This window comes from Nilaparvata lugens, chromosome 4 (assembly GCF_014356525.2).
Source record: "Nilaparvata lugens isolate BPH chromosome 4, ASM1435652v1, whole genome shotgun sequence".
NCBI classification, from domain to species: Eukaryota; Metazoa; Arthropoda; class Insecta; order Hemiptera; family Delphacidae; genus Nilaparvata; species Nilaparvata lugens.
The window spans coordinates 60,321,867-60,344,915 of NC_052507.1; the positions used below are offsets into that span (position 1 = coordinate 60,321,867).

A 23,049-nucleotide genomic window follows, 5' to 3' on the forward strand; every position below is an offset into this window, starting at 1 on the left:
TTAATAATAAATATTTATTTGATCATCTCATCAAATATCTGAAGTTGATAACAAATATTCATTTTATCACATCATCAAATCACCCAATCACTTTCCATCACACATGCACGAGCAGAAAGCTCATGTAGGCATTATCCACAATGAAAAATGAATAAGTTGAATAATAAAATTCAATAGTAGGTGGGCATACTCTATTTCTATTCTTTAAAGATTCAAATCAGAATGAATCACACTTGATTCATCATAAATATTATGATCTTCAAACAAATCCTTACATTAACAAATAAATATCATCAACATTTTCACTTTCAAACAATAAATACTATCAAGGAGTTTTTGGTTTCCAAGAGACAAGCGTGCTGACCTGAATCATTGACATAATCGGAGGCGGTGTAGTCTTCATCATCGTCACTATTGTCGAAATCGTATTCGTCCGAGTCAAACATGGACGTATCGTAATCGTCGTTCGAATCAGCTGACACAGCTGCAGCTTTTGACAGATTCTTGTCCGCTTCAGATGCAGCTTTAGTGGACTTCCCTTTCTTCACAGAGATTTGACAGCTCGAAGCATGTGCTCTTGCTCCCTGAAACAAATAGCAAATATTCATCAATTATCTTATAAAATATCTGAAATCAATAACAAACATTCATTTCATCATCTTATCAAATATCTGAAATTAATAACAAATATTCATTTTATCACATCATCAAATCACCCAATCACTTTCCATCACACACGCACGAGCAGAAAGCTCATGTAGGCATTATCCACAATAAAAAATGAATAAGTTGAATAATAAAATTCAATAGTAGGTAGGCCTACTCTATTTCTATTCTTTAAAGATTCAAATCAGAATGAATCACACTTGATTCATCATAAATATTATGATCTTCAAACAAATCCTTACATTTAAGATAATTTAATTAATTAAATTCCGGAAATGACACTGTTAAGGAGTAACGTCTATTTTATCTTTCAAACCACAAATGTAAACTTTGATAAATGAATGGGTAATATTATCAAAGCACACTGAACCAAAATACAGTACTTGGTAAAATTTGTGAAATAAAAGTGTTAGGATTTATTCCTAATCTACGAAACTCATATTTCAGCATATTATATTTTGTGAAATATCTTTAAATCTCTGAAGAAAAACGTCTTATATGCTCAAGAATGATAATTTCTATATATTTTGTTACTTGCTCCATCGATCAATTTTAGTGAATGCAAAATAGGTTGAAAATGTTAATGCATACACAAGACCTTACATTTATTGAAAAAGCAATATAGCAGAGATTATAGTAGAGCTCCAGGGAATTGTCATTTATCAAATGACGATTCTTTTTGTCATATTACCCACGCACAAGCCTGGAGCTCATCTGAGCATCACCCTCAGCAAAAAAGTAGACTACCGTTCATTTGTTTAGAAACTTCATCGAAGTTTTTTCAAGTTCACAATTCTCTACAAATGTAGCTTGTAGTGAATCATCAAGTATTCATACCAATTTGTGATCAACTATTTATAAATGAGTAGAATTAATAAAAACAATATAAAAACTTGTAGTACCCTTTATTAAAAACTTAAAAATATTTTAAGGACTAGTCTCGACTATATCGATAAATCAAGTTATTTTAAATTGTTATCAAATAGGTTATTTTAACTTGAAAATAGTCGAAACTAGTCGTTAAAATATTTTAAAGTTTTTAATAATAAAGGGTACTACAAGTTTTTATTAATTTGAACAAAAGTAGCCCATTTAAGTGAAGTGATTTTATAAATGAGTAGGTAGACTTTGCCAACTGAGCAATTGCACACTGTGAGCATTAATATATTCATTTTCGGAGTCGACTTACCCGGTCAGTTTTAAAGATTCTTGAGCAAGCACAACACTGAAAGAGAGGCTTGGCTCCTGCTGGATTTTCTATTTCCTTTACTAATGGTGCATTGTTATTAGTTGAAGTTCCTTCTTCTTCAATTGTTTCTAGTTTTATTCTCGTTACAGAAATCTCTTCTGCTGTATCCTTGGCTGTTGTTTTACGAGTTGTTCTTGATGGCCGTGATTTTGACGTAGCTGAAATAAAATGAAAAGAATCAAAAACTATTTTAGTTTTTAAATAAATTTAAAAGTGAATCACATCCAAACTTCTTCAAGGCCCTTGCAGATGGTAACAGTATTGCCATCCAGTGAATTGAATTGAATCGCTGCCTTTATTGAAAACCTTGGACGGCGAAGTGGAGACAGTCATGAATAGCGGCCACTAATTTTCCTTATGTGGACGAGTGATTCACTACCAGCATTGGTTAAATGCTGATAAATTAATATTGTAATTATTGATTGATTACACATGAGTATTGATATTATTTATAAGAAATGCTGACAGTATGAAGTGGATTTCACTATAGTCGCTCAATCGTTAGCTACAGTCCCGACTATTGTTCCCATAACTTTTGTTCCAGTCTGCATCAGCATTTGAAAGAGCAGACAAAAATAGTGGATTGAAAATATTGATTCACATGAATAATTCCTTTTCAAAACTCAAATCTACATATTTCTGAAGATGATTATAATAATCATATCGAGTGACTTGGCTGGCTCAGGTCTGGTGTCAGAGTTTTCAGGTCGCAGCTTTTTAGACAGCCGATGATTCAAGATGATTTATGAGTGGTGTATCTCAACAGTAAACTATTAAAACTAGTAGTTCTGTGAACAGTAGACCTCACGCAGTATTCTCATACACAAGTACCTAATTGAAACTATAGACCTTATGGAAATACAGCAATAGACTGGCTCCTCCACACATCTGTGTAATCACTTGTCAGCTGATTTATGATGAATAATTCTATAGTCTGATTTTTACTCTAATATTGGCATATGAAGGAGGCTCCTTTTTCCTATTATATTATCCTTGAAATGCAAAATTTCCAAAAACCTTGTATATACGTCGACGTACAATTATTAAAAAAGGAACATACCTGTCAAATTTCAGGAAAATCTATTACCGCATTTCGCCGTAAATGCGCAACATATAAACATTAAGAGAAATGCCAAACCATCGACTTGAACCTTAGATTATTTTGTAATAAAGAAATAAGGAATACTGAATTAAACTCTTAAAAATATTCTAAACAGACAGAAAACATAATTAGATATTATTTATTCAGCATAAAATGAATATAACAGAACAATCCTCAGATTTGGGAGTGAATTTCTTGAGTGAAAATAAACGTTTCGTTATTTTTAAAATCTTATATTTATATCCTTGCACTTTATCTTTCAGACTCAGAGTCAGAACATGGTGGACCGTCGAAGGCAAAGTGTATCAGAGAAGGTAGCTGAACAGAGTGGTCAAATAAAGCATGTATCTTTGATTCTTTACTTCTACTAGAAGCACATCATCTAAATGCCTCCGCTTCCTTCTACCCTACCTTGGCCGCTTTTTACACATTAGAATACATGCTTTATGCCCAACACTCTCAGCTACAGATCTGGTCCAATAACTTGATCTCTAGTTTTTCGGTGCGGGAGCGGGCGGAAGTTGAAATAAGTAAATTAACATGCCTGACTACTGCAGTATTCTTCTTTTCTTCTCTTATCCCTAATTATAAAATCACGGCGTACTGGCTGGTTGACTCATATAGCTGGATAAAACTCAGCTGGTTGATGGAATATTACTGCCAGGGATCAACTTGTGAGACTGACTGTACCTTCTCTGATACAATCTACTTTCGCCGCTCCACTATATTTTATATATATAATAACAACTTTAACTTTATTTACTATATTTTTAACTTATAGGCCTACTCATTCAACAAATTTGATAAATATAGACATAGAATCTTTTTTCTACTACTTATATAATGAGTTGGGACTTCTTAAACTTACTCTCAACAACCACTACTTCTTCAGTGTTTTTGGGTGTTACATCTGAAAGAAAGAAAATAATATTATTAGAATTTAGAATTACTATTAAAAATAGATTTTAATGGATAGGTTTTTGAAAATTGCAAGTTATTATTGATGAATTGAAATTATACACTAAGCTACTATTAGAGAGTTGATTTTATATCATGACATTGTAACTTTAGCATTAATTATTCTTTTAAGCATCAACATCCAGTTCATCATAATTTTCATCAACTTTCTATCACTCAATACACAACTTAGGAAGTCGTAAGAATCTTGCTATGGATAGGCCTAGGCCTACATGAATCAGCTTATTAAATATGAAATTGTAGTAAGTTGGACTAATCAAAATAGTAGATAGGCGTTGTAAATATAATAAAATAAAATATATAAAATATAATACTGAGCGTTGTAAATTACAACAAAATTTTGATGCAATCATTTTGAAATGATTCATTCTTTCAATAATGCTAGTTCTACAAAGACGGATTCATTTTAAATATGCTAAAACCAGTCCGGTAGATCTCTATTCTGGTGATGAATAATGCATCTATAAGTTTATGGAATTTTTAATTACGTAATTGTAATTTTAGAAATACAGTACTTGAAATATTACCATCTATTTTTGGCTTGGGCTTGGATGCACGAGGATATACTCTCACTTTCTTCGGTGTTCTGTGGATCAATACGTCACCATCATCCTGCTCCGCAACTTCCATTGCTGCAAAAAAAAAAAAAAATGATTGAGCAAGTTTGGCTGGGAATATAGAATTTGGGTGTTTGCAGTAGAAGCTGAATACAATGAGAAAACACAACTGGAAACAGAATGTGCAATTAACTTTGGTACAAAATACGACTTTTTTAAAGTCGACATTTTCGATTCCCTTGCATAAGCTTTGCAAGTTGTTGTCAATTGTCATGGAGGTCATGCAGTAAGGGCTGCAATGTTGGAGACCAGATTGTTTGCCTACTAATGGGCTTCTGAAAACCTCTTCTCAATGAAGATAAAACCATGTAAATCATATTCAGCCTCAAAAATGGGGATAGGTATAATTTTGTGACTGTGAAACTGTTGATGTTAGTCCTGGACAGGAAGCTGTATTGGATTGAGTCAATCCGCAGGCTAAGCAGGGTAGTTTTCCTGTAGAGGAAAATGAATTAGACCAAGAAGAGAAAGTAGCATTCTTGGGAATTTTATTGGACAGGAAATTAACATGGCATCCTTACATTGAGAGGATATGTAATAAGATATCATCTGGGGTATTTGTCCTGCGGCAGCTTGCTAGGCTGAATGATAAAAAACTACTGTTAACTGCTTACCATGGACTTATACTATCTCATATTAGGTATGCTATTTTAGTATGGGGTAATTCATCTCAACGAAATATGGACAGAGTGTTTAAGATTCAAAAGAAGGCACTCAGATGTATAGAGAAAGTGAATAGGTTAGACTCTTGTAGGCCTTTATTTAAAAAGCTTGGTCTATTAACTGTGCCATCCTTGTATGTATATGAAGTTGTAATGCATGTGAAAAAGAGTGGTGTGATCCAGAATTCAGATGTTCATGAGTATAATACGCGAAACAGAGCAGATTATCATATAATGGGTCACAATAGTAGGTTATTTGAACAAAAACCAGATTATATTGGTAGGAAATTTATAACAAGCTACCTCATATCTTGAAAAGTAATGATGATTTGAAGATTTTCAAAAAACAAATGAAAAAATATTTAGTTGATAAAGCTTTTTATAGTGTACAAGAATTCCTTTCAAACCTAAACTAGGTTGAACTACTTAGTGTTAGAATTATTATGTAATAACATGACTTGTCTTATACTCCATGACTGGAGTCTTTAGGACGTAATCTTAAAAAAAAAAAAAAAAAAAAAAAAAAAAAATGAATCAGCTTATTATTAAATATGAAATTGTAGTAAGTTGGACTAATCAAAGTAGTAGATAGGCGTTGTAAATATAATAATATAAAATATATACAAATATAATACTGAGCGTTGTAAATTACAACAACATTTTGATGCAATCATTTTGAAATGATTCATTCTTTCAATAATGCTAGTTCTACAAAGACGGATTCATTTGAAATATGCTAAAACCAGTCCGGTAGATCTCTATTCTGGTGATGAATAATTCATCTATAAGTTTATGGAATTTTTAATTACGTAATTACTGTATTTTAGAAATACAGTACTTAAAATATTACCATCTATTTTTGGCTTGGGCTTGGATGCACGAGGATATACTCTCACTTTCTTCGGTGTTCTGTGGATCAATATGTCACCATCATCCTGCTCCGCAACTTCCATTGCTGCAAAAAAAAAAAAAAGATTGAGCAAGATTGGCTGGGAATATAGAATGTGGGTGTTTGCAGTAGAAGCTGAATACAATGAGAAAAACACAACTGGAAACAGAATGTGCAATTAACTTTGGTACAAAATACGACTTTTTTGAAGTTCCATTTTAGATTTCCTTGTATAAGCTTTGCAAGTTGTTGTCAATTGTCATGGAGTAAGGGCTGCAATGTTGGAGACCAGATTGTTTGCCTACTAATGGGCTTCTGTAAACCTCTTTCTTCTCAATGAAGATAAAACCCTGTAAATCATATTCAGCCTCAAAAATGGGGATAGGTATAATTTTGTGACTGTGAAACTGTTGATGTTAGTCCTGGACAGGAAGCTGTATTGGATTGAGTCAATCCGCAGGCTGAGCAGAGTAGTTTTCCTGTTCAGGAACTTAAAATCCTGAGTTCCTGCATTCAAGTATGCTATTTTTTCTCGGAGCATGATTTTGTATGGCATCACGCTTCAAAGCGTGGAGCCAGGGATGTGTGAAGGCCCTGAGGATCCATTGTGGTGCTGGGAGACTTTCCCGCTGTCATTGTGAGAGACCCTCAGCCTACTTCCTCTCTACATTCCAGATTCTTTGCAGAATACATGCAAATGTAGGGGAGCTTGTAACCAGGCAGAACATCCACCCATATGGGACCAGAGGGAGATTGAGACAGGATGAACCTTACCAAAGGCTGAATAGGAAATGATTGGGCTTGGCCCATCTATCTGTCAGGCTAATAGATATTAGGAATATACAAGCTGCAGCTAGGAATCTATCAGTTAAACAGTTTCGGAGGACCTTAAGAGACATTATTGGATGAGCCTTTGCAATCACTAATACATGAGTTTTTCATGTTGAACAGCAGCTTAGTAAGATCATATTCTTGACTATTTATGTTTTGTGTTATGTCAGCTTTTGATTGAATTCAGATTGACTACAGACTTACTAGATTTGTGTTATATTAAAGTGTCCAGGGGTCAATGCCCAACCTATTGACTTAAGATAAAAATAACTATTACTTAATATTGTAGGATATATCAATGTAAGTTTAGAGTTAAACCAATTAAGATATACCGCTGGAAAATTTATAACAAGAGGACGACATCTGATAAATGTCCTAACCTAAAATTTTGATAACTTGGACTTCGTAGATCAATTCCAAAAGTATAAAACGCAATAAAAGATTTCCAGATGTGACTTGAAAAGTTTGTAATTGATAGAAAACATTAAGAAATAGACAGGGATATACTCTCAGAACCTCTGACAAACTGGAACAAAAAGTTTCAAGATAATAGCTAATAGGTTATGGTATTACAGTATTGAATCGACCTACTAACGTAATGAACAGAATAGTCTTGAATTACTATAGATAAATGCTTCTTTATTACTATAAACAAAGATATAAAATAATAATAAATTGTCTTGGAAAGACACAGACAAATAAATTAATGTTATTTTTCATGATATTGTCAACATCTGTATAGTAAGCGTTAAAAGAAAGCTAGCATAGTAAAGATAATTTTTGCAAATACTTACTTCATGCAAAACTACAAAATAGATTTAAATAAACCAAAAAATAATGGATAAATTAGTCAACTTATTTTTAATTTTGAACTAAATAGTTGTACGCTTTACAACGCCCCTTGTACTAAAAACACTACCATCTCGTCATCGTAACTGTGATGGCGGACTACTTGAAACTTTTCAGGGGCTACTCTTTCTCTTTTCTTTTTGTCAATTATTTCTAGGTTAGTTTTTAAAAAAATATTCTAAAACTGATGATTAAAAATTATTTTTCAAGAAAAATTAGATAGAGTACTCTTATAAAAATTTAAGTTAACCATTTTGCAATCTTTTTAAATGAGAATAAGCTGGATAATGAATAAAATATTAAAATGATACGGTACGGCAATATAAAATAGTTCAGTATCAAATTTCATGCAACAGAGCTTGTTTTGTATCACTTGTGTATCAAGGCAGGCGCAGGGCAAGAGGCACAAACTGTTGTAGGACATGCATGATGTACAAATTTATTGTACAAAAATAATAATGTAGGCCTACATGCATGTTTATCATGTATACACACACACACACACACACTCATGTTCATCATGCATGTTTTGTCATCAGTGAGAAGCTTAGACCGATAACAATCAATAAACAACTGAAAAATTACAAAATGAAAAATAATTTGACCTAAAATAGAGCAGTGGAGAAAAATAAAACAACAAAGATTCAGAGATAAAAAACCTAACCTTCAAAACTTTTGCTCAAAGCCTTCTGGGGTGATGACACAACCTGTGACACAATATTATTATAATTATGACGACTTGTGTATCATGCATGTCCTACCGTTAGTGGCCAGCCTAACGGCTTATTTTCAACCCTTACACTCAACCCTCTGTTACATGATAATAGTACAAAAAATGAATGTACAAACAATCTATCTAATCAAAAAACAAGAATAATAATAAAAATTGAAATAAAAAAAACAATATCTACTATAGTGAGGTCCACGTTATAATGGCAGTGGATAAAGATAGAAGAATAGCGATGCCGATTCTCTGCATTAAATTATTATATTTCTACACTGTCAAAAACATAATTGGCATCGTTGTAGACCTAGAAAAGGATGGTACCACCGGCTTTGTTGAATGATAGACAAGGATAGCAAAACCAAAGTTGATCAAATACTGTCATTATAACGTGGACCTCACTATAGGTATAACGTTATGTACAGACGTGGGACAGTAAAATTTAGACATTGTTAGCTATATACCGTATTGATTATACTACAATAATAATTGTTGCTTTCACAAAATGCGATTCCTTTTCCACTTTCAATGACAAGAAATCATATCAATGGAATAACTGATGAATGATACTTTTCATATTATAATTATTATAATGTTTATATGTTACTGTAAAAGCTTAATTTCTTTAATATTGCTTTCCAAAAAGCCTAGTCATAGAGTCCCAGTAATTGCAAAATAGAGTCAATTTTTTCAAGTAGAATTTCAAGCCTGGAGTTTTTCTCACATGATTGCTGTACTCATGCTCTCATGAATTAAGAAAAGGTCTTTTTTAAATCTTGTATCTGGAACTTGCACGGAAAGATCCGAACTCTTAAAGCTAGAAGATTTTAGAAATTTCTCTTAAAAACTAATCAACTTGAACTGTTCCTGGTCAGTAAATCAGAAATTGATATTTTTAATTAATCTTGTAAAATGCTGATTCAACACTTTCACTATATATTACCGTATCTCTCTCCTTGAAGCAGTATTCACCACTTCCAGGAGGCTATGATTCATTAAATAAAGTTGGAGTTTGTATTTTTTTCAATGAACCTATGTGAGGTTTAAATATGAAAGGACACAGGCTCCTCTACAAATTCACTCTTTTTGATAAAAAAAGGCGGACATAAAATTTATTCCTAGAAATATATATATTTTCTATGTACAAGTATATTGATTTAAAAATACTTGTAATGTTAGCGGAGCAAATACTATTTCTGCTTAAATGAGATATGGTTTTATTTTAAAACGTGTTTAATATGACTTATCATTCATATGATGCTCCAGTGTTGACCTATATATCTAGACTATATTGTAATTTATTCATGCTATTCTGACTCAATAAAATAATCGAGTGATCTATAAATAATATTTTTATTTATTCAACTTTGAACAATTGCTTTCTTGATGAAGTATAACAAGGCTCATACAATCACAACATTGAATACAATGATAATAGATTTCAACATATAAACAATACTGGCACAACCTCTGTGATTTTGGCAACAAATACAACCCAGGCCTCGAAAACGAATGGCCTACATATCCGCTGAGCCATCCATTATTATATTCCTCCTATTTCCCTGGCATCTCTCACAAAATACTTTACCCATTCCAAATCTCTTACTGCATTGATATCATAATCCTCATCATCTTCATAATAAAAGTGTTTCCACTAGCAAAAAATATATATACTTTCTACTTTTAATCTGGACTGATTTCAATTTTGCTGTTCATGTGTGCGTGTGTGAGCAGTGTTTAAAACAAAAGAAATTCATTATCATGTTTGTTGTCCAGTTGGTCCTTCGGGGTAAAAAACATTGATAGTTTGGCACAAATTTTAGTCCGCATTGCAGAATAATATACAATACATTACTACATAAAGATATATATGTATAGAATTTCTGATACATATAATTTCTCCATCTTCAGTTCATTGGCCAGCATTCTGTGCACTATATAGGCATTCCACTACAATATTATATATATTTATATACTTGATATATACTGCCCATTGGGCCAACACGCAATCTCTTCTGTCTTGCTTCCATAAACTTGGTAAAGTTCTCATCTGAAATGACTTATAGCTTGCAAATTCTCCTATCCGACCTACAGGAGTTGTGAAAGGAGCAGAATTATTGAAATTTATTTGTTGATGTGTGTACGAATAATTTATTGTTTGCCGCAGATGAGATGTGAGCCAACTTATCGGTAGTTATGATTTTGCCAAGAAAGTATTTTTCTGTCTTCAAGTTAGTTTTCAATTATGCAATATGATGGAAGAAGATACTTGAGTGAAAAGTATGAATAAATTATTGAATTCTTTTCCTGACAGCAGCAAATCACTATATATATTTAAAACAGTTGTTGAACTTTGTTATTTTTCATCGACTCTCCAACAAGAGATCGGCTCATTTTCTGCTTGAAAAATGTTTATTGAGAAATAAGATAGTAAAAGAAGAGTACCGTGATTGAGCGTCAATCACAATATTATGGACAATATTTTGAATTAATAATTCCCTAGCATATACAGTGTGTTGTGAATCATCAATATGAAGAATAAATGCATCACGATTCTTCTTATAGAAAGCCTTCTATAGATTTTCGGTGATTCAAAATTTGTGCAAATGACAAAAAGCAGTTATTAGCTTTAGATGATGTTTGTCAACTATGAAAATGTATGGAAGTATTGATATACACAGTGATATACAATTTGAAAGTTCATAAATTTGAACACTTGGAAATGTATGAATAATAAGATGTTTTGTAAAAATGATACATACTTGCTCTAAGCAGAGTCCATTTGAATGATTTGGAATCATTGTATAGTGAGCGAGTTGATTTAATTAATAATAATTGAAGATAGTAGAATGAATTGAATGTAGAAAAAATGTGAAATCGTAGAATAGGTAGGCTATTGTATAAAAATGTTGTAATTTACTATCTTCAATTTAAATATCATTGAATCTTAAAATATTACAATTGAACTGAACCATATTTTCTAACTAATCTTCAGGTGGATTTTATATATTACTCTTTCTATTTTCTGCTTTGATTGAAAGAAAAAGATTCTATTCATGAATCTCCCTTCCATAATCCATAATTGAGTGCCTTTATAAAAGTATGTGATAAAATCATACAATAAATATGAACCTGTATTTACGTATCAAGTACCTACCAAGAATTAAATGTCCATGATTCTCACATATTATATTTGTTTAATTCGATTCCAATTACAAATTCAATTTTAATAAATAAATACCGTAATAAATAATAAATTCTATTTTCCATTTAAATTTCAAATATCGTCCCAATTCATTCACTCATCAGAGATATTTGTTTAATTCGATTCCAATTACAAATTCAATTTTAATAAATAAATACCGTAATAAATAATAAATAATAAATTCTATATTCCATTTAAATTTCAACTATCATCCCAATTCATTCACTCATCAGAGATATTTATTCCTTAAGGAATTATTAATACTAGTCTTGTGAATCTCTTATTTACTGTAAACTTTGGTAAAGCATTTCCTTAAATCATTCATATTTTATAAGAAAAAGAAACATTAAATATTTCACTTGAAGTACGGTAGCTCTCTTAAAAGTTGGTTTCAGCGTCGCTGGTTGTTGTAATTTCAAGTAGGGGCCAACGTTTATTGAACGAGGTTGTATTCCACGCCACATGTTTAAGAGCAACTTTTACAGGAATCCAGAGTGGAGGCAAGCACAATAATTAATGTGGAAGCCGGCTGCAGAAAGCTGAGCTCCCGTCGGGATATTTTGCGCATGCGCCACACTGGAAAATTAATAAAAACGCTGGAAATTATGAGGCAAGGCCAAGGAAAGCTGTTTGCGTCTCATTCATTCTCGGCAGACAATGAATGACCACCAGCAGCAATTCATTTAGCAATCCCCTATCGGCGCATAATGCGAAACACCTCCACTACTTACCAACATTCTTCGGGGATAAATACTTTGGGGTTGCGGGTAGGTACTTTGCTGATGAGTTATTCGCCAACTAGAACCGATTACCGTGATGAATTATTGCTGAAAGCCAGTTTTGTTGTATTGTTGGTGGTTGAAAGTAATCCCAACTATGGGAGTACCCTTGAAGACTACTTTTATGATGAAGATGTTTTGGTTTTGTGGATTACGCAATAGTAGTGATTTATTGAATGGATGAGGCAATTATTGTAGAATAATTATTCATGAAATAGTTACACAATTTTTTTGAATAATTATCATGATATAATTTCATACATTACCCAAAGTTCTCATTGTTGAATAACTGTTACAGTTGTATAGTAAGTTATATGACTTATTCATAGAATACAGTACCTACCATATACTTCATACATACTATCAATCAACTCTGTATTTCATTATATGAGACCACACTTACGTTAATAATGATTATATAATTAAATCATCGATATATTCATTCAATACGGTATGCATGACTTAAGAGTTTTTCAACAGTATATTTATTAATTCTTCAATTTTTTTTCTCCATCACGAACTGCTTACTATTAAATCACTTTTTGCTATTAAAAAGAACGACTAGCAGTCAGATTTAGAACGACTTCCAGTCATTCTTTTTAATAGCAAAAATTTATTTATTTATTTAACTTATCTATTGGAGAAAGCAAACAAATACAATAGTCAGAAAATAAATATAAGTAATTGGTTGATTTATCGAGAAGTTTGAAAATTTTCCAACATTCCTTCACCGTGTGATGAATAAGTCTGGGAATAAATATTCAAATAAATCAACATATCATCACTAATAATTTTTAATAGGCTATACTCACTTATAAGTTATACAATAAGTAATATAAGTTGTACTTCCGATAATAATTCATGGATGAATCGATATATTTATGAATTAACTTTTGATATTCATATGCTTGTATACCTTCTACTTTGCTCAAGTTTCCTTGAGTCACATTTATTGATCGCAAACATGCTTCAAGGGAATCAATCAACCAATAAGCCCTAACCAGTGAAAGCCCCATTAGTAGGCTAAAAAGTTGGAGCTCTAAATGATTATTCCAATCATTCGCTATAATTTTTGCTATAATCATACCAACTTTGACCAGCATAAAAGTTCTATTGCGTGTTTGAGAAATATTACTCTCTTATTGGAGTTTTCCAGAGTCTAGTGGTTTATGGAAATGTGAATGTAATTTCTTCAATTCTTAAATTATTCAGCAGTAAACCATCAACTTTGCATTGCCTTTATAACTTCGTGGAGCTATAAAATAAGTTGGAAATCAAATTTATAGATATAAAGTTCAACAACTTGAGCTTAGGTCATTCAATTATACATTGTTGTTATGCAATGAAAGGTCTTAGGAGCATAACTTATTGTGGTGATCCCGAAAAATGGTAAGCAGTGTTTAATATAACGACTGACGTTTATCAGAGCTGGATTAGAACTTAGATGAATGATTATGGGCAATTCATGAAGAGTTTTAATCACAAAAATTATCAACTTCAAACAATATATTGATTGGGAAATTATACAATACTGGTGTTACGAATCAATTGAATTGTAATTATTTGTTGAAAATTGAACGCAGAACTTGTTCGAACTCTTTTATCCAGTGGAACGGTCGTTCCACCATCCGTCCCCCACCTGTTCATCTATGAAAATCAGAAAATTGAAAAGATTGAATCTCTCTAAACAAAACTGTGGAGTCATATCATTACAGATTAATCAAGTAGGCTATTTATTGAATTACAATCTGAACCCTAAACGAGCTTTCGAATGAAAATCTTGGATTGGAATACTCACGCTATCGTTTCAATTACATCATGCGACATCATGGAGCTCCCTTGATCCGCAAAAGTAATGGAAATCGACCAAGGAAAATTTCCTAAGGAAAAGCTCATTTGATGAGAACGCTTGCGGTAAACGCAGTGTATGCTGCCAACTTGTTTTGCGTCAGAATTTAATAAAGGCGGAAAACGGAGTGGCGGTTTAGTAAGTCTTTTCAAAAATTAAAGGAAAGTCTCTCGAAATTAGCGAATGAAAAATTTATAAGTGCTTGGATTGAGACGAGCTCTCAGATTAGATTGGTTTGCGGAATCAGCAGCCAACTCGGCACAGAAGACCGCAGAGTAATCGCGATTTGAGTGCTTTTTGTCAGCTGCACTTTAATTATGAACACTACTGATCGCAACAGAGATCCTCTTTGAACTGTCAGCATTGCTTACAGATAACATTGATGCTTCCCATTGAAGTAATTCTGACAGTTTGAAGATTGATTTTGAAGTGTCTGCATTGCTTGCAAATAAAGATTTTGTACCCTTTTTAACCAATTGTGACAGTTTAAAGTGAAAATAAATATCGCATTTCTCGTTGGAAGAAGTATTGTGGAATCGGTGCCGCATTTTGTAAAGGCTATGCTCGTTCTAAAGAATTGAATAGTTTAATTGAATTCAGTTTTAAATCAGTAGTTTATCACACTGTAAATGAGCCTATGTTTAAAAAACTTTACCTGTAACTTACCTTTAACTCGAAGCAGTACCTTATTGTTATGTGATAAATTATTTCTTATATCTCAAAGTAATAAATGTAAGGGAAGCGGTTTGATTTTTATCGCTTGAGAGAGTTGAATGAAATCAATTGAAAAGTTGGATAAAAAGTAAAGATTCATGCGCCTGCTACTTTCGTTGTAAGGGTGACCACTTGAAGAGTCGACTACTCTAATAATATCAGTTGAGAAATCACTTCCCGGTGGTTCGTAGCCCACCTAAAGCTGTAGGTTCATTATATTTTATCATAATCCGTCTCATTAACCACGCACAAGTCTAAAGCTCACCTGAGGCAAATTTATTGTAAAAAGCTTAATACAGTAAATAATCAAAGATAAAATACAGAATTTTCAAACAGGTAATGCAAATAAAATATCACAATATGTGTGAAGAGTTGAAGACTCGAATAGTAAGTACGTTAGTATATGGAATTTGGGTTTCAATAATACAAAGCAAGAAAAAACATAGGGAATACAGAGGAAGAATATGAAAATTATAGATACAGAGGTAAGCAACCAATATGGAAGGATACTTGAAGAGTACATGGATAGCAGACGCAGTAGCTATAAATAACCTGAACCTGAGACGGAATAATTAAAAGAGGCTTCTTGCCTTCAAATATTCGAGCAAAGCCAGCTAAGCCAGGTAATCGAAACCTTGCTCATTAGTTGCCATCTTGAGGCAGCTTCCCACTCAATCGAGATTCGTCTCTTTCCAGAATTAAGGAGTTTTCTCTTCTCACTAAATATTCCGCTATTGATGAGCGAAGTCTCTGTGAGCAGTCTCTCATCGTTGGTACAGAGATTTTGTGAGGAATTTCGAATTCTTGAATATTATGTGAAATCTTTCAAATGGAGAACTGGATTGGTGGCTCATGCTAAAGTTATTGATGAATATCCTACAAAGATTGCCAGTTACATCTTACAGGGAATCATACATTCTTCAATTTGTCTTTTTTTCGTTAGGGCTACTATTGAATATAATCGAAAAGTGAAATCTAACTATCTTTTTAAAATTGTGAAAAGGGTACTTGGATTTCTATTTTTATTTATATTCTTCAATTTATATTCAATTACGATTCTTATATCGTTAATAACAAATAGTGAGTAGTCAAATAGAATAGTTTTTGCTTTTGTTTTAAGTGCAATATTTCTAAAGTTTTTGATTTATTGTGATACATTCTGTGATTTATTTAGAGTACAGTATAAAATCAACCTTCAAAATTTTAAATCATCATTCCTGGACCGAAAATCAAGTGACGAAGCAGTGTGTGATTATATAACCTTATCTTTTGGACAACATTAACATTTTATCAAAATTTTTGGAGAGAAATAATACAGGCTTAGCCTAGTTTTTCCTCCAATGTCATAATTATTGTATTATGATTATAGTATTTTATACAATAAATGAATACATTATATTGTTAATTCAGCTGTAACATGGAGTCGTTAGTCATTTTATATGAAACGTGGATCTTACAAGTTATTGTTGTATGTGAAATAACTGTAGTCTAGTTCTTTGATCAATATTAGAGAATTTTTTCTGAGTTTCCATTAATAAGACATTCTACAATCACTTCGATTTGGTTTGGAGTCCACCTGGAACATCAGTCTCCCATAATTGAGTCAATTATCAGTCAGTTACTTTACCCAAGAACAGGCAGTTTCGAAGTTTCAATTTACGTTCCTCATAATGGATCATATTGAGATCATCCCTATTCTTCTATGCTTTCTCCCGTTCTAAGACTCTGCAATTCTATTCCTCTGTTTTTCTATTTGTTTGCTGTGAATACATTAATGCATACAATGGGAGTGGCGACAGTCATCAGTGAAATCCAAAGATTTGCAGGAAAACATTAGGAAAGACTCCATCAACATGTGAACGTGGATGCAATACAGCTGCTAAATGTGCATGAAATAAGAAGACTTCAACGTAGAAAGCCGAAAGCAGAGATAGACAAAGCAGAAAGACTTCACGCAGAAATGAGTTTAGTGCTAAAGTATACAAATGGAAGTGCAAAAGCAGAGTATCTTTTATGTGAAAAATAACCTTTAATATAACCCTTGAATAATATAGAAAATTGAGCCAATAGGTTGATTTCACCTTTAAAAACAATATTCTTATCAATTTGAGTCAAAATAGAATAGTTTATTAGTCTTCAACTACGTGCTATGAATATCATAAAAGGAAAAAATGATGCAAGAATTGAAACCAGATTTCTTGTGTACCATTTCTTCAGGAGCTCGCCTTGTGCACCACATAGAGAACAAATCAAATCAAATCAAATCAAATCAAATTTTTATTCTCACAATTTACAAATAATACAGTACAGTTACAGTACATTTATATATACCCTTACGTTATGAGAGACTCACATGTAGGCAAAGCCTGTGTTTGTGAGGGCCTGGCGTAATTCGCTGAATGTAAAGAGAATGAATGTAACAAATGTGAGAATGAATGTAAATACCAGTGAGACAAAGTACAACCCGACAAAAGGCCTGATAAACCAGGTTAGTTGACTGCACGTGGGCAAAACTTATCCAATTTCTCTCCTCACTGAAGCCTAGAGTTGGAGCGCAACCTTCTCTCATCTCATCACCACTATATTGCATACAGAATTCGGCATCAGAGTCAAAGTCGTTCCTCAAACTTTTCTCGGCTACAATCAGGTCTGCAACGACTAATTAATTCCTTTGACTCTGGAAAGGAAAGGATCTGCTGCCTTTATTCCACCCCAAATCCTGAATTATATGGTTAATAAGATCAGGAAGGACCTTTTCGGTACAATAGGCCACCAGCTTGAGATATTTGCAAGTATTTTTTATTGTGTATAATAGCACCAAGGCTAGGGTGGTAACTTTTAGATGGTATCCTTGCAATGACACAACCATTCAAGGGTTGTGTGGCAGAGAGTACCTGGAGTCCTAACTCCGACCTTAATAAAGTAAATCAATCTCTAGTGTGATGCCCTGGCCTCAGGAGGATGACGTTGCAGAACTTGTTTTGAGGTACTGCTTAAGCTGCGTTTACACCGAAGTTATCAACAAAATGTTAATAACTTAATCTTTATTGATTTTATCAGATTGAACGGAGCTTGACACATATGTTCATCATGTTTATGATAAGTTATGTTCAATCTAATAGAATCTGAAAAAATTAAGTTATTAACATTATTTTTGTTAATAACTTTGGTGTGAACGCAGCTTTACTTTTGATAAAGCTGGGTTTACACCAAAGTTATAAACAAAATGTCAATAACATAATCCTTATAGATTCTATTAGATTGAACGGAACTTGACAAACACATAATTTTCATCATGTGTATGATAAGATATGTTCAATCTAATAGAATCTATAAGGATTAAGTTATTAACATTTTGTTATTAACTTTGGTGTAAACCCAGCTTTATCAAAAGTAAAGCTGCGTTCACACCAAAGTTATTATCAAAAATAATGTTAATAACTTAATTTTTTCAGATTCTATTAGATTGAACATAACTTATCATAAACATGATGAACATATGTGTCAAGCTCCGTTCAATCTGATAAAATCAATAAAGATTAAGTTATTAACATTTTTGCTTAAGTGTATTTGCATTAACTCTGTAAGTTATGTTTCTATGATGGGTTTTCATGTGAATAATATTGTTTATATTGACCTTGTTTATAGTGACTGTGTTTCTATTCTATTTCTTGTATCCTATCATTATTGAAGATACTTTAGATGTCAAAAAATCCACTTTATTTTTAAAAAAATTATCATTTCACAGGAGCATGCTTTCGTGTGTGCTCACACATCATCAGCTGTAAGTTACTGAAATTATAATTTTTATTAAGATAAAATGGATTTTTGACAACTCAAGTCTCTTCAATTATGGAAAAGTTCCACAACATCTATATCCTATCATTGTTCAGAAACGCTTCTTGGGAACTTTGAAGCTCATAGATTGTCTATATGCTTTAGGGTTCATTCACCATGATTAGAAAATTTTGATACCCAACATTGAACTTCTAAGATGTTTTCCCTTTCATTCATTTACACTGTTGGTTGCTATTAATAAGAAATGGTTGCGACAGTTCTAAGTGAATTTCACTATAATTATCTCTGCTTTCAACACAACTCTAGAGAACAAATAATAAGCTCCAATTATTATTACAAAAAATCTAATCTGCACTTGTTCCACATTCATATTTTCAGAATCAAATAAGCGCACAGTATGAGTTTTAACGTTGTAGGACGTAAAATGCTAACAAACTCATCTAATAAAAGTACCGTTAAAATAAAAGTGCAGTTCTTTGTCGAATCGCTTGGTTATATCCTCAGTTAGATCCAGTACAAAGTGTCAGCTATCCTTATAGCTAACGTTAATATGCTGCCCATCTAACCAATGCTGACAGTGTAAAGTGAATCTCACTAGTGGACCAGCATAGGAATAAATGTTGTTGACCATGTTTGAACTGGGAGACTGTATTTGCTTTCTGCAATCCAATCATGCTTGACTTACATAATATTTATAGGGTGCATTTCAATATTGTAAGCTACTTTTATTAAAAGCTGTGCTGGGAACTGCATGCTGTTGATGGGAAGTTTAACTTCAAAGCAATAATCCGCTTCTCTTGCTACTAGCAGGTTATTACAGTTCAGGCAAACTTTACTAATTCCATTCATAAGGTTAATTCTGAAAATACAATTTCTCGTTCAGTTGGTGGGATTTGGTTCATCGAAGGAGTTGAACGGAATTGGGATCTTGAACCAATTGTAAAATAGAATTCACTCATGAGTTGTACCACTCTATTTGGTATTTTCATTCATCACTCGTTATTAGTTCTAGTAACTAATAAAAAAATGGTATACTCTTGTACTGAATTACTGGTCTGACAAACAGTATATTAACTATCAATCACTTCACATTGATTCAATGAAATATCTCAGTATATTAGATTCAGTATATTTACTTATTCAGTATATTTATTATTTATTTAGATTTCAGTATATTTAGATTCTCATCACATTTTTTCTCTTCACAAATATGAAATGGTTTTTCCATTATCTCTTTCTCTCGATTTTCAAGTTTTTTGTAAAGTGATTATTGTAATTTTTTGATTAGGGAGCAATTTTGGGGGTTTTCCGTATGCTCCCATATTGTTGTAAATAAATAAATCTCCCAAGGAACTATATTCCCTCCAAGGAATATTGTTATCCAATACATATCACTAAATATGTTGTTTTAATATGTCTTGCAAGTATGAGCTGTTAATATTATTGATATTTATACTTTATAATTACGCTATTTGCTGTACTTTGTGCAAATTTTTAATAAATCATTTCTATTATTGATCAGTAAATAAAAGAAGTCAAGTATATTGCACGTACGTTTATTAGGTTCAACCATGATTAAATGACGCCATCTAATGAGAAAATGTCATTGAGCGGTAGTAAACCACGATTTTATTTGATGGATGTACCTGCAAGCTAGTGTGAATAATTCTGTGTTTCACAAAAATATTATTGTGCACGAGAATCGTACCTTTCAACATATCGTATTCAATAGAAACTAAAGTTAACATTGCTTCGAATATTTCAATTCAAATTCTTAATCTCTATAAAGAGAGGCTTTCCAATATTCCAGATGCCACTACAATCACTTTCATTTTCAGTGCTCATAACATCAGAAGATAATTATCATCATCAGAATTTGATTTCCAATTTTTCCTCATTTACCTGCAAGCAGTCCCTAATAATTGAGGACTACAGTCGCTGTTTAAAATATTGAAACGGCGTGAACAATTACACCTCTATTCATAAATATGTTCAAAAAACAAGTTTGGTTTATTTTATTATTGTTTTGAATATTTTAATTCGAATACCCCAAATACTTGATCGCTCTAAGCAAAATAGCATAAAACCTTTGATTGCTTCAAGCAATCCAATAATTCATACAGTTCAATATGTTCCAAGAATTACTTGTACATGAAAATACGGAAACAGTGCAATATGGCTGACGTACTAATTGAATTATTAAAACGTGAGTATAGTTTCGAATATTAGAATTCAAGTGTACCTAAATCCTTGATAGCTGTAAGCAAGATATTTGGCCCGCCTGTCAGGTGAAGATGGTGGTGTGTGGGCGAGCGGGGCGCGCCTGCACACATTTAAAGCCCTGCACATAATACGGCCATAAATTTCCGAGGAATGATACTGTTATGCCTGTCCCGTGCACGAGTGTACGACACAAAAGTGGCTGAGAGAGTTTTAGTGGCCTGGAGGGGGGCTGGGAGGATCAGGGGGAGGTTTAGAGACAGTCGGGGGGTATGGAGAGAGTCGAGGAGGGTTAAGGGAGGGTGGTTCCTGGATTTGTTTGCCCATTTCACCGCTAACTTATAACCCGTAGTTCTTTCTCACTCTCATACCGTTGAGTACTCGGTCTCCTGTCTTTCTCCTATGCAGAAAAAGTACAAAGCATTTGTCGTTACTTCCAAAATCCTACACTTCCTCATATCCTGGCCATTTTAGCGCTCTTACGTGTCTGTGTTCTTGGTTTGTTAGAAAATATTGGTAATCTTCAAACATTTTCGTTTAAATTCTTTGAGACGATTAAGTTTGGAATAAATAATATTTTTGTGTAGTTGAGAAGTTGAATTCATATTGAATCAAAAAGACCAATGTCTTTTTTGACAATTTCTTAGTCTTTTTCATTCAAATAGATAATATAGTTTAAGATTTCTAAGATTTTTCGATTGTGTTGACCAATATATTATTGTTATGGCCATCTTATGTAATGTTGGTTGTTCCTGATTTGTTCAAAGTATTAGCAATCTTGTAGATTCTTTGTTCAATGAATTTTTGTTGACTTGGTATATATTATGTATTAATTTAGTATTATATATTAAATATTTATCAACTAATAGATAATTATAGGCTAAAGTTCGGTTAAATGTACATTTGTTAAATTCAACCGAGATCTACCATTGGTCGGAGAAAACATCTTCGGCTCCTCTTATTGGCTCTTATGACATTGGTTTTGCTAGATGTTGTCATTTAGCAAAATGCCATGATAAAATGTAATAGACGTAATCTACAATGACTGGGATTAAAAATTATGAACGGGCTATCATAGTATCATAGTATGATCATACTAGGAATTCTGATCCCAATTGTTTCACATTTCAATTATAATTTTCTATGCTCTTCCATAGTAGAACTGCTCCATGTGCGTCTCTCAAAACTAATAATTCAAAAGAAGCTCCAAGTGCTAATAACTTATGCTCTCTACTATAGTGTTCATCACTTTCTATTAAAAATATTTTTCATTCAAAACATTATAAAACTTGTTATTTATGAATAGTTTTGAAGGACATTATCCTCTCTTATAATTCCAAAGTATTTAAAATTTCGTTTCTCAACTAAACACTTCTTAAAAAAAATTATAATACGGTAGTTTAAATTATTCTCCCTGGAAATTCTTCTCTAATAATAATTTCAAAGAGAGGTTTATACTTCCTAGCTACTGATATACCGGTACTTTAGACTCAGGTATTCTATACTTCTTCATTCATATTGTATATTGTACTAGGCCTACTATTAATTTATTTAGCGTGAGGCAGATCTACAACACATATAAAGCGCATACGTCACAAATGCCTACATATACACTGTTAACTTTATCCGTGTTTCGGATGGGCACTTTAAACCGTCGGTCCCGGCTGCCTGAAAAGCAGCCATTAGGTCATGTCAGAGGCCTTGAAATTGATCAGTTGCGACCTGAAAACACCGACACCAAAAACTCTGAGCCAGCCAGGTCACACGATATTATTATTATTATTATTACTGTTCACTTCCACTTTCTTTGTACTAATCTATATATATAAAAGCAAAATGGCACTCACTGACTGACTGACTGACTGACTGACTCACTCACTCACTCACTCGCAGAACTAAAAATCTACCGGACCAAAA

At 32.7% G+C, this 23,049-nt stretch overlaps 1 protein-coding gene across 2 annotated transcripts in view; it reads right to left on the minus strand.

The window, feature by feature from the left end:
- Window positions 1-7,962, minus strand: part of LOC111054094 (zinc finger protein 2) — a 28,525-nt gene extending 20,563 nt beyond the window's left edge. The window contains exons 1-5 of one of the 2 annotated variants that reach the window (XM_039426060.1): window positions 7,789-7,962; window positions 6,125-6,229; window positions 3,886-3,927; window positions 1,856-2,073; window positions 365-584 (exon numbers count right to left, since the gene is read on the minus strand). In XM_039426060.1, coding sequence (XP_039281994.1) covers window positions 365-584; window positions 1,856-2,073; window positions 3,886-3,927; window positions 6,125-6,227 — 583 coding nt within the window. In that variant the 5' untranslated portion in view covers window positions 6,228-6,229; window positions 7,789-7,962. Of the gene's footprint in view, window positions 1-364; window positions 585-1,855; window positions 2,074-3,885; window positions 3,928-4,522; window positions 4,628-6,124; window positions 6,230-7,788 lie in introns of both variants that reach the window. The other variant, XM_039426059.1, reaches the window with a different exon arrangement.
- Between the last annotated feature and the right edge of the window lie 15,087 nt (window positions 7,963-23,049).